The 13,058-nt window shown below is 57.7% G+C and overlaps 2 protein-coding genes across 3 annotated transcripts; both read left to right on the top strand.

The window, feature by feature from the left end:
- The first annotated feature begins 963 nt into the window (after nt 1–963).
- Nucleotides 964–2,687, top strand: LOC116961062 (synaptotagmin-5-like). The gene is made up of 2 exons (XM_032990503.2): nt 964–1,239; nt 1,476–2,687. The coding sequence occupies exons 1-2, from the start codon at nt 976–978 to the stop codon at nt 1,629–1,631; spliced, it is 420 nt and encodes a 139-aa protein (XP_032846394.2). The 5' UTR covers nt 964–975; the 3' UTR covers nt 1,632–2,687.
- Nucleotides 2,688–3,720: 1,033 nt separating this feature from the next.
- On the top strand, nt 3,721–13,007 carry CLK3 (CDC like kinase 3). Of its 2 annotated transcripts, none has more exons than XM_042803823.1 (13): nt 3,721–3,779; nt 4,133–4,275; nt 5,880–6,087; nt 8,287–8,380; nt 8,657–8,723; nt 9,505–9,621; nt 10,102–10,268; nt 10,449–10,543; nt 10,935–11,064; nt 11,398–11,480; nt 11,836–11,915; nt 12,082–12,172; nt 12,505–13,007. In XM_042803823.1, exons 2-13 carry the CDS (start codon nt 4,133–4,135, stop codon nt 12,898–12,900), a joined length of 1,671 nt encoding a protein of 556 aa, XP_042659757.1. In that variant the 5' UTR covers nt 3,721–3,779; the 3' UTR covers nt 12,901–13,007. The 2 variants fall into 2 exon arrangements, with proteins under 2 accessions (XP_042659757.1, XP_032846119.2); XM_032990228.2 differs by having other exon boundaries at nt 12,422–12,710.
- Nucleotides 13,008–13,058: the final 51 nt, after the last annotated feature.

Raw genomic sequence — 13,058 nt, 5'->3', positions numbered from 1 at the left:
ACTCCACGGTGAGAGCCAGAGCCTCCTCCAAGCATCACCTGGGGGGAGGCAGCGGGAGGGATTGAAGGCGCTGAGGCAGCAGCCCCCCCCCGTCCCCGCGGTGCCCTCCGTCGCAGCGCAGGTTCCCGAGCCGCCCACAGTTAACATCCATCGACCGCACAAGCTTCGCTAAAGGTGGGGGTGCTGGGGTGGAAGGGATAAAAGCAGAGCTGGCACCGCCCTTGCAGTGACGGCAAGCATCAAATTCACCTTCTGGACTCGTTTTTGCCCATTCTTGCCCCGCCCGTAGCGTAGGTGGGAGACACGTGTCCCTGAGTTGGAGGGGCTGGCTGAGGCTGGAGAAGGTTTCGCGGCATCTCCCGCTCCCTGATCTCATTGCAGTGCCTCAGCGCCCACGACACGAGCCACGGAGTCCTCTCCTCCCCACCGAAACCCCTCGGCCAGCTCTTCCTTCTCCTCCAGTACCAAGCTCTGGCCAGTCGCATCAAGGTGCTGGTCTGCAAGGCAGAGCACCTCGGCCGGCTCTCGCGCGTGCCGGGCACGCCAGGTAGGGCACCAGGCCTGGCCGGGGGGCGAGGAGATGCCCAGGTGGGCACAGGGAATGCGTTCCCCTCCTTTTGCTCAGCAGATTGTCTAATTTCCCCTTGAACTTCTCTTTTCTAAGCAAAACGAGTGCAGGTAGCGCAACTAGGATCTAGATACGGCCCCAAAATGCTTAAAATATACATATTTATGGTAAAAAAAAAAAAAAAATAGCACATGGCTTTGTGTCCTGCTGGCTGTTGTCATCTCTGCCCCCCCCCCCAGCTCATGAAAGCCTGGGATGCGGGCAGGGATGTGAGCTCAGGACTCTGGAGGTCCTTGCTCCCGACCGGGGAGGGGTAGGAGCAACCAAGACGGAGAGCATCACTCTGTCCTGGCCCCACAGCTCCGCAGAGCCCCACGGAGGCCTTGTAGCCCCCGGCTTGGCTGCCCATGCGGCGCAGGAATCTGGCTTGTGAAGCTCCAGCCTCCCTCCTTGGTGCGTGGGGAGAGCAGGTCCCTCTCACCGAGCCTCCGTCTCCGCTTCCAGGCCACTACGTCATCATCCGCCTTCACCACGACGGCCACGTCATCGACACCAAGGAGACCAAGTCCGTCACCAGCTACAACCCCGTCTGGAACATGCCCTTCCTCTTCAGCCTCCCCGCTGGGGACATCCAGCAGCTAGAGCTGTCCTTGGAGTTCACCGTCATGCAGGTGAGCAGGGCGGAGGTGACCACGGCCAAGAAGGTGGCCTGGATCACCCACGCTCAGGAGCTGCTCCTGAAACCGGGGGTGTCAACCGCGGGGGCAAGCTCGAAGGAGCTATTTCTTGCTGCCCACCGGAGGTTGGTGGGGTGGGGTTGGTCTTCTTGGGGTAAGGGGTGTTTCTAGCTCTGCTTGAAGGCCATCAACCGTGTCCCACCCCGCCTCTGCCCCTCTCCCCGCCACAGGCTCGCCTCTGCACCCGCAGCTCCCCGCTGGGCCGCGTGCGGGTGGGTCCCTGCGCCCCCGGGGCTGGGCTGCTGCACTGGAGGGAGATGTGCAGCCGGGGACAGCTGGAGGTGGCACGGTGGCACCAGATCCAGCCTGACGCCCTCGGATGCTGATCTTGCCCGAAACCCCTAGGCAGGGCTTGCCCGGGACTCGGCTGTCCACGGGAGTGAGAGAAGGGAGAACTCTGAGCCTTGGAGAGGTGAGGTCTCAGCCCGCACAGCGTCATGGGCGAAGCCTGGGCTCTGTCTCCAAGGGCTGGAGATCGGTGGTGGTCGGCACAGCCCTCTTCTGAGCAGCTTCGGAGGGGAACGAGCCCGTCTGAGATGGCTTCAGGCGTGGGGAGGGAAGAGGAGCCTTTCTCCGCTGCGCCCACCAAACACCCGCTCGGTGCCCACACCTGGAGCGAGCCCTGAGCGCCTGAAACCTTGGCTGTGGTAGGAGATGGGTGGGAAGGTCACCCGACTGGGAGACCAGTCACCACGGTGGTGGTGTCGACTGCCCCTTCTAACCCACCATCCCCAGCCCACCCTCTCCACCCAGTCCCACAGCAGTGAAGACCATCGCCAGACCCTTCCCCATCACCGCAGGCTGGGACACACCCTGCTCTGCTCCTCGGCGAGAAGAACCACAAGGTCTCACCAACAGTGCCCCAACCCTCCCTGCACCAAAAGGTGTTCATCGGCATTTTTAATTAACTGCTGGCTCAAACGAGTGCTCAATAAAATAAATACAGCGGTTGAGCAGGATTGCATGTGCAGAGTTAATTGAAGCTCTTCCCTATCCCGGTGCTTTTTGCTCGGCTGTGCCCCAGGCCAGTGGTGTCCATGGTTTTTAGGAGCAAGAACTGTCCTCCAGAGCGGTGGCCTGGGTGGGAGGGGATGGTCACCTACTCGTAGGGCAGGAGGGAGCAAAGCCCCACTCACGTAACGCCTGTGTGGTGCTAATTAGTAAATCAACAGGACTGAGGCCCTCTTTCCACACAGATTAATTGGACGCTGAACCTCTTCCACCAGCTCCTCGCCCCTCGGGGCCGTGACCCGTGTCCAGCCCCAAGGGCAGGTCCCCGTGGGGACACCGGTGGCTCTCAGCCCTGACTGGTGGAAGGAGAGTGTCTGGAGAGCCCGCGGGGGGGAGAAGGTGGATGGGCCACAGAGGCACAGATCGTAGCCAGGGGCATCCTGGTGAGGATTGTCATGGTGAGGAAGGCCACGGCGAGGACTGTCAGTGTGAGGAGAGTTGTAGTGAAGAAGGTCCAGTGGTGAGGAAGGCCCAATGGTGAAGGACACGGTGAGGATGGCCATGGTGAGGAAGGTCATGGTGAGACTAAGGATGGCCATGGTGAGGAAGGCTGTGGTAAGGATCACTGTGGTGAGGACAGCCACAGCGAGGAAGGTTGTGGCGAGGAAGGTCATGGAGAGGAAGGTTGTGGTCAAGAAGTTCACGGTGAGGATGGCCACGGTGAGGAAGGTTGTGGCGAGGAAGGTCATGGAGAGGAAGGTTGTGGTCAAGAAGTTCACGGTGAGGATGGCCACGGTGAGGAAGGTCATGGTGAGGAAGGTCATGGTGAGGAAGGCCAAAGTGGGGAAGGTTATGGCAAGGCAGACCATGGGAAAGAAGGCCATGTTGAGGATGGCCATGGTGAGGAAGGTCATGGTGAGACTAAGGATGGCCACGGTGAGGGTGAGGATGGCCATGGTGAGGAAGGCCATGTGGAGGATGGCTGTGGTGAGGATGGCCACAGCGAGGAAGGCTGCGGTGAGGAAGGCCATGGAGAGGAAGGTTGTGGTGAAGAAGTTCACGGTGAGGATGGCCACGGTAAGGAAGGTCACGGTGAGGAAGGCCAGAGTGAGGAAGGTCATGGCGAGGAAGACCAGGGGGAAGAAGGCTGTGTTGAAGATGACCATGTTGAGGATGCCCATGGTGAGGAAGGTCATGGTGAGGAAGGCTGTGGTGAGGCAGACCGCGGTGAGGAAGGCCGTGCAGGGGTGCGGTGGGCTGTGCCGAACCCCCCACCCCCCCCCACACCCAATAACGTCAGAGCGGCGCGGCCCGGCCCGGCGCGGCAGGGGTTAACCGCGACCTCCGGGAGCACCGAGCGGCGGCGGGAGCGGCCGGGGGCGGAGCCGCTCTGGCCGCGGCGGAAGCCGGAAGCGGAAGGAGGAGGAGGAGGAGGAGGAGGAGGAGCGGGAGCGGCGGCGCCGCGGGGCCGGAGGGGCCGGGCCGCAGCCGCCGAGCGCGGCGCGGAGGGGAGCGGAGGGGCGGTGAGCCAGCGGGGCCGGGCCCGGGGGCACCCGGGGCGGGGTGGGGCCCGGGATCGTACGCGGGAGCGGCCGGGCGCCGGGCTCCCCCCCGCTCCCGTTCCGCTGAGAAGCGGTTAGGGCGGGTTGCGCGGCCGCGGAGGGCGAAACCGCTTTGTACACGGAGAAATAACCCTTGAGGTCGCCGTGGCCGCGCCTCGCTGCGCCCTTCGGGGTGGACGCGGTCCCCGCTCCGCGTCAGGGAGGCGCGGGGGGGGACGGACACGCGGCGGACACACGGGCACGGCTCTCCACGCCCCCCCCCCCCCACGGCGGGGAGTGGGTTTTAAGGGTGGGGAACCCGTTGTCTCCCGCAGATGCATCACTGCAAGAGGTACCGGTCCCCGGAGCCCGAGAGCTGCCTGGGCCAGCGCTGGAAGAGGAGGAGGTCCCGCAGCAGGGACTGCGAGGGGAGGCTGCGGTACCCACCCCGCAGGGATCCCGCCAGGAGATCGAGAAGGTGAGGGACCCTCCTCCTCCACCCCCCGGCGCGTTTCCTCACTGCCTTCAAACCCCTAAACCCCAGCGACGGCGCTAAAGGCCTTGGCTGTGTGTCTTTTCCCTTACGCATCCCTGCGCCTAGCCAAAAGTTCTTCCCCAAGCGACACCTTTAATATATAATGAAGGAGAACAGCTCGCCTTGGACTCACGTTTCCCACCTCGTAATGCTGCAGGGGCCCTTAAAGTCTTTCCCGACAGCCCATTTCCTTCTGAAACCATCACAAATCGGGTCTAAAGCAACACCCCTCTCCCCCTCACCTACGCTGCCAGCAAGGGCAGGAGTGTCGAGGGCGGGAGTGTCGCTGACTCCCGGGGGTTTTACCTTTGATCCTCTCTTTGTCTGACGTTTCCACCGGGACAGTTGGGAACGGGGTGGACGAGGCCCCAGGGCGGGAACAGGAGCCACGCCGAGGGCTTTGGGGGTGCGCCCGGAATCAGCCAGGAGGGAGCTGAGTTCATCTTTACATTCCTGACATCTCCTACAACCTTATTTCTCTTCTGAGCCTGGTTTTCGTTTACTTGAAGGAAGCAGATCGCGCAAACGCAGCTGATGCCTCCAGCAGGCTTTTCCCTTTTTTCATCGGGTGGGTTACATGGGGCAGATTTGGATGAAAACAGCCTTCTGCTAGCTGAAAATCCTCTTTAGACTGTGAGCCCCTCACCGGTTTGCTGCTGTCCTCCCGCGAGTCCTTCGGGTTGTTCTCTCTGGTTCCTCTAGATCTTAAAAGCACCCACTGAAGTTTCACAAAGGTGTGCCTGGAGTCGGGTACCGGTGTTGGAATGGAGCTGTGGGTTTTTCTGGCGTTTCGGGTAGTTCAGGGGTGACCTACAGCCGCCGGCGGCTTGAAATTTTATTCTTAATCCAAGACGGGATGAACCACCACAGGCGTACCTGCCTCCCTTTAAGGTGTCAGCGAGAGAGCTAATTGCTGCCGAAGCAGAGAGGTGCAAACAACAAAAGTTCCTGTTCCTGGGCTGACGAAGCTGCACCGAGGTCTTGGTTGACCTGGCCCGGCGTGTGCCCAGAGTTCTGCTGTTTATCATTGGAGAGCCAACACGCTCTTCTTGTTTCTGAGTTGTGACATCTTCTACCTAAAAAAAAAAAAAAACCAAAACAAAACCCCTGGAGCCCAGATTTTCCTTCTGGCTGTTGCTAACGATGCGTGCCTGTGTACGCCGAAGGCTCGGTGTCTGGGTGTCCCCCTTGGGGTGACGACTGGAGCACCGCTGCTGGCTTCAGCTCTCGTTTGTTTAAGAACTAATGAGAGACCTTCCCGGGGGGGGGGGGGAAAGAAACGGCGTTAGAAAAACACTTGCGTGCGGTGGCGGAGGTGGCTCGGATGAGGTAGGCAGCTCAGATTGAGCTCGAAGTGGGTGGTTTCTCCCCCCCCCAACCCAGGCTCTTGAAACGTGGGAGTGCCACACCATTTGTTTTTTTTTGCAAACTTTCTCGGAGAAGCGGCCAGCGCCTGAGCCACAGCGGAGCTTGCTGCTGTTTCCCTGCCACCTCGTTTCAGCAATCCTCTGCCCGGTTTATAAATGCATTCTTTTTTTGTGCCACAGCCACGACAGGATGCCTTATCACAGGAGATACAGGCGGGACAGCGACGCCTACAGATTTGAAGACCGGAGCCCGTCTTTCGGAGAGGACTATTACTCGACCCGCTCGCGAAACTGGCGGCGATCCAGAGGCAGAGAGCAGCACCGGCCAAAGAAGCATCAGCACCGCTGCCGGAAACGCAGGACCAGGTCTTGTAGCAGTGCCTCCTCGGTGAGTAGCATCCAGAACGAGTTCAGGATTGCTCAGGGTTTTAACTGTTCTTACCTCCTTTCAGCTCTGAACACTCTGGGTGAGTACCTCTACTCCCATTTTTTTTTTTTTTTTTTTTTGGTGTTTTGTTTTCATTACAATGTGTAAGTCCGAGATCTGTGTCTTGTTAAGCGGGAAGCGTTCGTAGCTGTCAGTTTTTACTAGTCCAGCCCCCGCCGCCCCGTAGCCTTGATACGTGAGGAAGCTAAGCCGTGTTCTTTACGGCCGGGGAGGGGATCAGGGAAGGCTTCAAATGGCGCGCACGTGACGGGCTGACGGGGGCCAGCCCTGGCTGGGGGCCAGCCCGGCCGCCGGGGAGCGGTCACTGTTGGGGTTTCCGCGCGGCCAGGGCTTCGCCGCTTCCCCGGGGCGGGGGGGCGGGGGGGCTCGGGCACGCCGCGGTGCTACGGGGCGCTCCCGCCGAGGCACGGGCTCTTCGCTTCGTGGCCGGGAGGGGAGCCAGCAGCCTGGCTCTCCCGAGCTGTTCGCCCCGTGGTTATTAACCCCCGTCCCACTGTGCCTCGAGAAAGGCTCCCGCTTCCCGAGGGCGTGCACGTGTCCTCTTTGCCTGTTGCCACGCTGGTGTCTTCGGGCTTCAGCTTCTCTGAAAACTTGCCCGTTTCCCCCCCCCTGAAACGTAGTGCTCCTCTCGGGGATCAACAGGGAATATCTGGCGCTGGGTGGGGAGGACGGGGAATACCCTGGAAGCGTTGTGAGGTATCAGACCAAACGTCTCAGCTTCACTGCTGCTCTCCTGTAAGGAACATTTCCTTCTCGCACACATTCGTTGCTTTTAAATGTTATTACAACTAAACAACCGAGTCCTGATCCCTGCAGTTGTAGTGGATAGCTGCATGGCTGGGAACCTCTGACGGTCTGTTGCTTTCCTCCTTTTATTCCTTCCCAGCTGACTTATTTTAATTAAGTTTTTCGAAAGAGCCAGGGTTATGATGAAAACGCTCCAGTGCGGTTTGCGCGTGTGCGTGCGATGATAACGGTGTGCAGGTTTGGGCTGGCCGCGATCTAAATCCTTTGAAGTCTCGCAGCTCTCTCAACTGTCCTCTCTACTTTCTCCTCCGTTTCAGCTGACCTTTTGGGGTTTGATTGTAGCTCGTTATTTTGGAGTAGCTGGGGGCGGGGGGGGCCAGGGGCACAGAAGAGAAGCCTGACGGAAGCTCAGGCCTGGAAATGTAGGGCTTTGTATTAATTTCTTTGGCTGTGGAGATTCTAACTATTTTTAAGGCCGAATAGAAAAAGGTCAGGAATTAGGGCAGCTTGCTTCGTGGACCCTGGGTCCTTTCAGGAATGTTCGGCTGGTTTTCCAGTAGAAGCTAGCAGTAGCAGGGGTGAACTTGACCCCATCCCTTGAGTGGATGCCTGAAGTGGAGTGAAATGCTCCCTGGGGATTAATTTCACCGTCCCGTTCCTCAAGTTCTCAGTTCTCCCAGGCTTAAAATGGCATCCTAAGGCCGACGTGCAACCCCAGCTCCGTTTGCAGCCGGGCGGGCGTACGGGTTGAGGATCAGCGCGGTGGCAGGTTCTGTCAAGAAGGGAAGGGCTGGTTCGTAGGCGGGGCAGGACACGGCTCTGGGCAGCTGGAGGTCCCTTAACCGAGGGACAACTGCTACTCTGGCTTCTACTGGACAGCTCGTCCGAACTGACAGCTTGTAGAACCCTTCGTCACGTTTGCCAGCGGAGAAAAATGGCGTTCTTGTGGCAAAGCCCTCCTCCTTCTCGTGCCTCTGGCAGCATCCTCCGGTGCTGTGGAGGAAGCTGCTCCTCTGTGGGGAGTGGTGGTGCCGAGCCAAGCCACCTTAACACTGGAGCTTCCCAGCTGCTGCTTCCCTTCAGAGAAGAGGGGGGCACTTTCCTGCCTAAGAGGCGGCGGCACCAGGGGCCGTAGCTAATGAGAGCGTTTTCTTTACATACCTGTAGCTGTTGATGACTTTTCTGTTTTGAAGTTAGTTTGTGTCTTGACGTGTCCCTTGCAATATCCCTATCGTTATATATGCTGTGTGCCTTATGAAATGCTGGGATCTGGAAAATCCAACCACCGACGCACCGTCGTCTCCACCTTTGAATGACAACCCAATCCTGCCGCTCGGAACCGCCCGCTGTGCGCGCTGGGTCGTATGCCGTTTCGGGGGGCGGTGTGTACAGAGAAGCCAACAGAGCAGTAAGCGCAGCAGGAGCGTGGAAGATGACAAGGAAGGCCACCTGGTGTGCAGGATCGGCGATTGGCTTCAAGAGCGATGTACAGCCACCTTTCGTAAAACTTTACCTCTCTACTTTCTATCCCCATGTTAGACGAGATCTCTCGTATTGTACTGGAGGGGTCTCTAGTGTTTTATTGCTTATAAATGGACTGACCAGTAAATTGCCTGAGGCAGACAATAGACACTTGAGTTTTAAAGAGCGTAGCAGCGAGAGACATTTTTTTTTGCTTTGGCATTTTATTGCTGTGAAATTGCAGGACCTCAGCTCTCGCCAAGCCTCTGGAGCTCACGTCCACTCCTGTTTTCTCTCCTAGATGAAATTGTCGGCAGCCTTGGCGAAGGCACTTTTGGCAAAGTGGTGGAGTGCGTGGACCATGCCAGGTGGGCACCTTTTTTCCCCTTCCAGGTAACTCGCCTGCCCCTCGCGCCTCAAGCCCGGGCGCTCGCAGCCGCGTGCGGCAGGGTTACCGCTGCCAGTTCAGCCCCAGGCCCCCACCGTCGTCCCCTTCCACTTGGCGCTGTGGTAGAAGTTTTCTCCTCTAGCGAGTGGGAAGGGGCCTGGTGGGTCCCTCAGCCCCCCGAGTTTGCAGGCTCACGCGTTGAGGGAAGCCGGGGAGATTGTTCGGTGGCCGAGGGCTTCGGCACAGGCTGCTCTGCTGCAGTGAGGGACGGGCCAGGCGGCTGGGGAAAGCGACCTCTTAATCCGCAGGGTGCTTTGCTTTTTTTTTTCTTTTAACCTCTCCTGTGATTACACTTGACCCCTGTCTCTTCCTGACCTTTTGTCTGGCTCGGAGCCGGGGGGTCAGCCTAGTATGGGAGCTGCTGGGATCTCCTGCCTCCTCAGAAATCTCTGGCACGGCTGGAGGTGGCTGCTGGAGGCGCAGTGACCTTACGGACTGCTGCGTCAGGAAACGGGGTACCCAGCAGTAGCCTTCTGCTTCAAATTTCAAATTAACGACTGCTCAAGCAGCGTAAATCTTTGGCAGGCCTTAGGAGCTTTGTTGGGACCCAGAAATGACTGAGCCTTTCACCACAATAAAATGTGACTGGAGTAAGAGGGGCGTGCCCTCTCTCTGTGGACTGAGGACGTGTGTGTGTGTGTGTGTGTGTGTGTGTGTGTAGGCTTTTTCTGACTCCTTCCTTTTTGTCTCTTCCCTTACAGAGGCAAGTCTCAGGTGGCACTGAAAATCATAAAAAACGTTGGAAAGTACCGAGAAGCAGCCAGGCTGGAAATTAACGTCCTGAAAAAAATCAAAGAGAAGGACAAGGAGAACAAATTGTAAGTTCCTGCCAGACTCCGGGGTAGTCAGGACCACATCCTTGCAGGCAAGCAGTCTGCTTGGGCGATACCCAAAGAAACACGGGGCTGAGGACTCAAATACCTGCTACTTGCCTCCTGTGTGTAGGGAGGGGGGAAACCTGTGTCATTCCTCTGCGTTGTGGAAGAAGAGAGTCTGGCTCTAGCTCTGCTGAACACTCGTTTACTTAAAACTCTTAACTGACGTGCCAGGTCACGGTGAGGAAAGATTAACCGAAACTTTTCTAGCGACCACTTGCTGCCTCGTCCCACGTGAACTGGAGATCTCGGGGTGGCTGAGCCGAGTGGGGAGGTGGGGTACACAGCGGGATTACTGTGCCTCTGAGCCAGCTGGCTCAGCGCTTTTGCTGAGCAACCCCTTCTGAAGGAGCCACAAACAGGGAGAACGACTGTTGCGTTGAGTCCCTGCGCGACGGTTAATCCCCGTGTCTCTCGGCGCAGCTTGTGTGTCCTGATGTCAGACTGGTTCAACTTCCATGGCCACATGTGCATTGCCTTTGAGCTTCTGGGCAAGAACACTTTTGAGTTCCTGAAGGAGAATAACTTCCAGCCCTACCCTCTCCCTCAGATCCGCCACATGGCCTACCAGCTCTGCCACGCCTTGAGATGTAAGTCACCCCGGGCCGGCCTTGCTGGGCGACGATGCCTCACCAGAGTGGGGTGGGAGGGAGCTGAGGGAGGGGCTGGCTTGGCGCTCCGAGGGGCAGAGTTGGAGGGGTGCTTCAGGAGGTGCTTCCTACAAAATACATATATTTTTTTTTTTCCTTTCTCTTTGCCGCGTTCTGTAGTTTTACATGACAACCAGCTGACTCACACTGACCTCAAGCCGGAAAACATCTTGTTTGTCAACTCGGATTTTGACACTCTCTACAACGAGAAAAAGGTGGGTTTATGTCCAAAAGAGAAGCGAATAGATCGGGAAGAGCCTGCCTTTCCCTCCCTACAGAAATGGGATCGTCCCTGTTTTCCACGTGCCCCACAGGGCCTTAAAAGTCTGTTTGGTGGGAACAAACTGGAAGTCTGGCTTTCTTCTTTCTTCCATGTCTTCTAAAAGCTTTAAGACTGCTTCAGTGGCCCCAGCCTGTGAACTGGACTGTTCAGTGGCTTTTCCGTAACACTGATCTGAGGTGTAAAGAGCTCAGAGCTTCCGGGTGATAATTCTTCTGATCAGTGGGGCGGACGTGGCAGTTCTGGGGTCAGAGGGCTCCTGTCAAAGCCCGGCTTAATCCTGAGGCAGCTGTTGGAAGCGCTGAGGATTTCTTATTTGCTTGCAGAGCTGCGAGGAGAAATCCATTCGGAACACGAGCATCCGCGTGGCAGACTTCGGAAGCGCCACCTTCGATCACGAGCACCACACCACCATCGTGGCCACCCGGCACTACCGTCCACCAGAAGTGATCCTGGGTGAGTACCGCCGGGGTTGCGGGAGGCGCCGAGGGGGACAGTCGTCCCCGGGATGCTGCAGGATGATGGTGCCTAGAGGAAAACCGGCCTGAGAGCACTCCAGTTCTCGGGGGAAAACGCGTAGGCGCCGGGGGAAGGCGGAGTCAGCCTAAGCTGAAACAGAAACATCTGGGGGAGACTTGACGGTCCTCGTGCCGGTGTGCGGCACCGCAAAGCGCACAGATAACTTTTAGGTCTGTCTTCGTGGAACCCCTGCGGCTTCAACAAGGAACCAGTAGCAGAAATCTGGTGGGACTGGCCGAGAGCGCGAGGTTAAATTGCTTCTCTTTGCAGAGCTGGGCTGGGCGCAGCCGTGCGACGTCTGGAGTACTGGCTGCATTCTGTTTGAGTATTACCGCGGCTTCACGCTCTTCCAGGTATGATTCTGGTGAGAGGCACTGTACCCTAAGAATCCTTAATGTCTCAAAGGGCTCAAACTTAGGTGGGGAGAAGGGAAATGCAGATCAGGCACTGAAAATCAGGAGCTGAGTTTGCAAACGAGCCCAGGAAAACTCATGGTTTGAGGACTTGTGCCCTGCCGGAAGGCTAAGGTTCAGATCACTGCCGGTTTCTTTACTGTGCCTGGGAAGAACAGGAAAAGGGAGAGGAAGCAGAGGCAGATAGGACCTGCCTCATTCCATAGAGGCTTGTCTCTTCTTCCCCTGTACTCGTATGGCGTGCTTCTGTCATCCAAGCTCTGAATTAATGCGCTGTTGCTCGTTCCCTTTGCAGACCCACGAGAATCGTGAGCATCTTGTCATGATGGAAAAAATCCTGGGGCCCATTCCATCTCACATGATCCACAAAACTCGGTGAGCACCTCTTCCTAAGCTCAGACAGCCCCATCAACTCTTGGTGGCTATAATTCCCAGTTCTCTGTCCTCACCCGGGGTCTCCCCTAGCTGGGTAGAACCGGGGGAGAGGTGCTGGAGGTACGGCCCATGGCTGGCCTTACTGAACACCACCTTCCCTTTGCAGGAAGCAGAAATATTTCCACAATGGGAACCTGGTCTGGGATGAGAACACGTCTGACGGGAGATATGTCCAAGAGAACTGCAAGCCGCTGCGGGTAGGTGCCGCTCTGCGAGGCTGAACCCCTGCCCTGTCCCCCCTTGCCCAGGTCAGCGGTGCGGGGCTTAGCGGGGGGGAACTGCCTGTAGCAACTGGCTTTTAGAGAGCTCTAACTCACTCTCGCCTGCAGTAGCAGAAGGTTCTGGGCCTGGCTGAAGTAGGATGGGAATTGGAGGCAGACAGGCACCACCAGAGTGCTACACCCCTCTCTCCACACACACACACACCCCCCCCCCTTCTCTTTCAGACGTACATGTTGCACGACTCGCTGGAGCACGCACAGCTCTTCGACTTGATGAGGAGGATGTTAGAATTCGACCCTTCCCGCAGGATCACGTTCTCGGAAGCCCTCCTGCATCCCTTCTTCGCTGGCCTCTCGGCGGAGGAGAGGATGCTGTGCGGCCGAGGCGCCAGCCGGGACCTCAGCAGATGACGGCGGGGGAGGGCGATGCCTCCCGGATTTGTACATACGGGATCGGTCTGGCCTCTGCAGCCCAGCCCCGCTCCTCGGGGGTCAGAGGGGCTGGGGCACTGCGACCAGGACCCTGGGGGAGCCGACGGGAAGAAAAGCTACATTGGAAAGCACAGATTTGTCTATTTATATGTTGTAAAGTTAAAATAAAGTGTTTCTTATTGTTTGATACTTCCCTTGTAGGCAGGTGTAGGGTTCTCTTGCTCCCAGCTTTGCCTTTTCTGCAAAAGAAGAGGGAGATGTTGAAAAACTGACTGGAAACTAAGCAGCAGGAATCTGCTTTGCTGGAGGGGAAAAAGTGAGGTAAAAACTCTGCCTGGGCTCTATCCTTGCACCTTTGAAGGGCAGGCAGGCTTGTTCCAGCTGCAGTGCCAGGCTCTAGAGTGATAGCAGACAAATAAAGAGCTGCACA

The sequence above is a fragment of the Tyto alba genome, unplaced genomic scaffold (assembly GCF_018691265.1).
Source record: "Tyto alba isolate M040663 unplaced genomic scaffold, T.alba_DEE_v4.0 Super-Scaffold_41, whole genome shotgun sequence".
NCBI lineage: Eukaryota > Metazoa > Chordata > Aves > Strigiformes > Tytonidae > Tyto > Tyto alba.
Note: the sequence above shows the minus strand (reverse complement) of the source record. Positions and strands in the feature narration are given on the sequence as shown.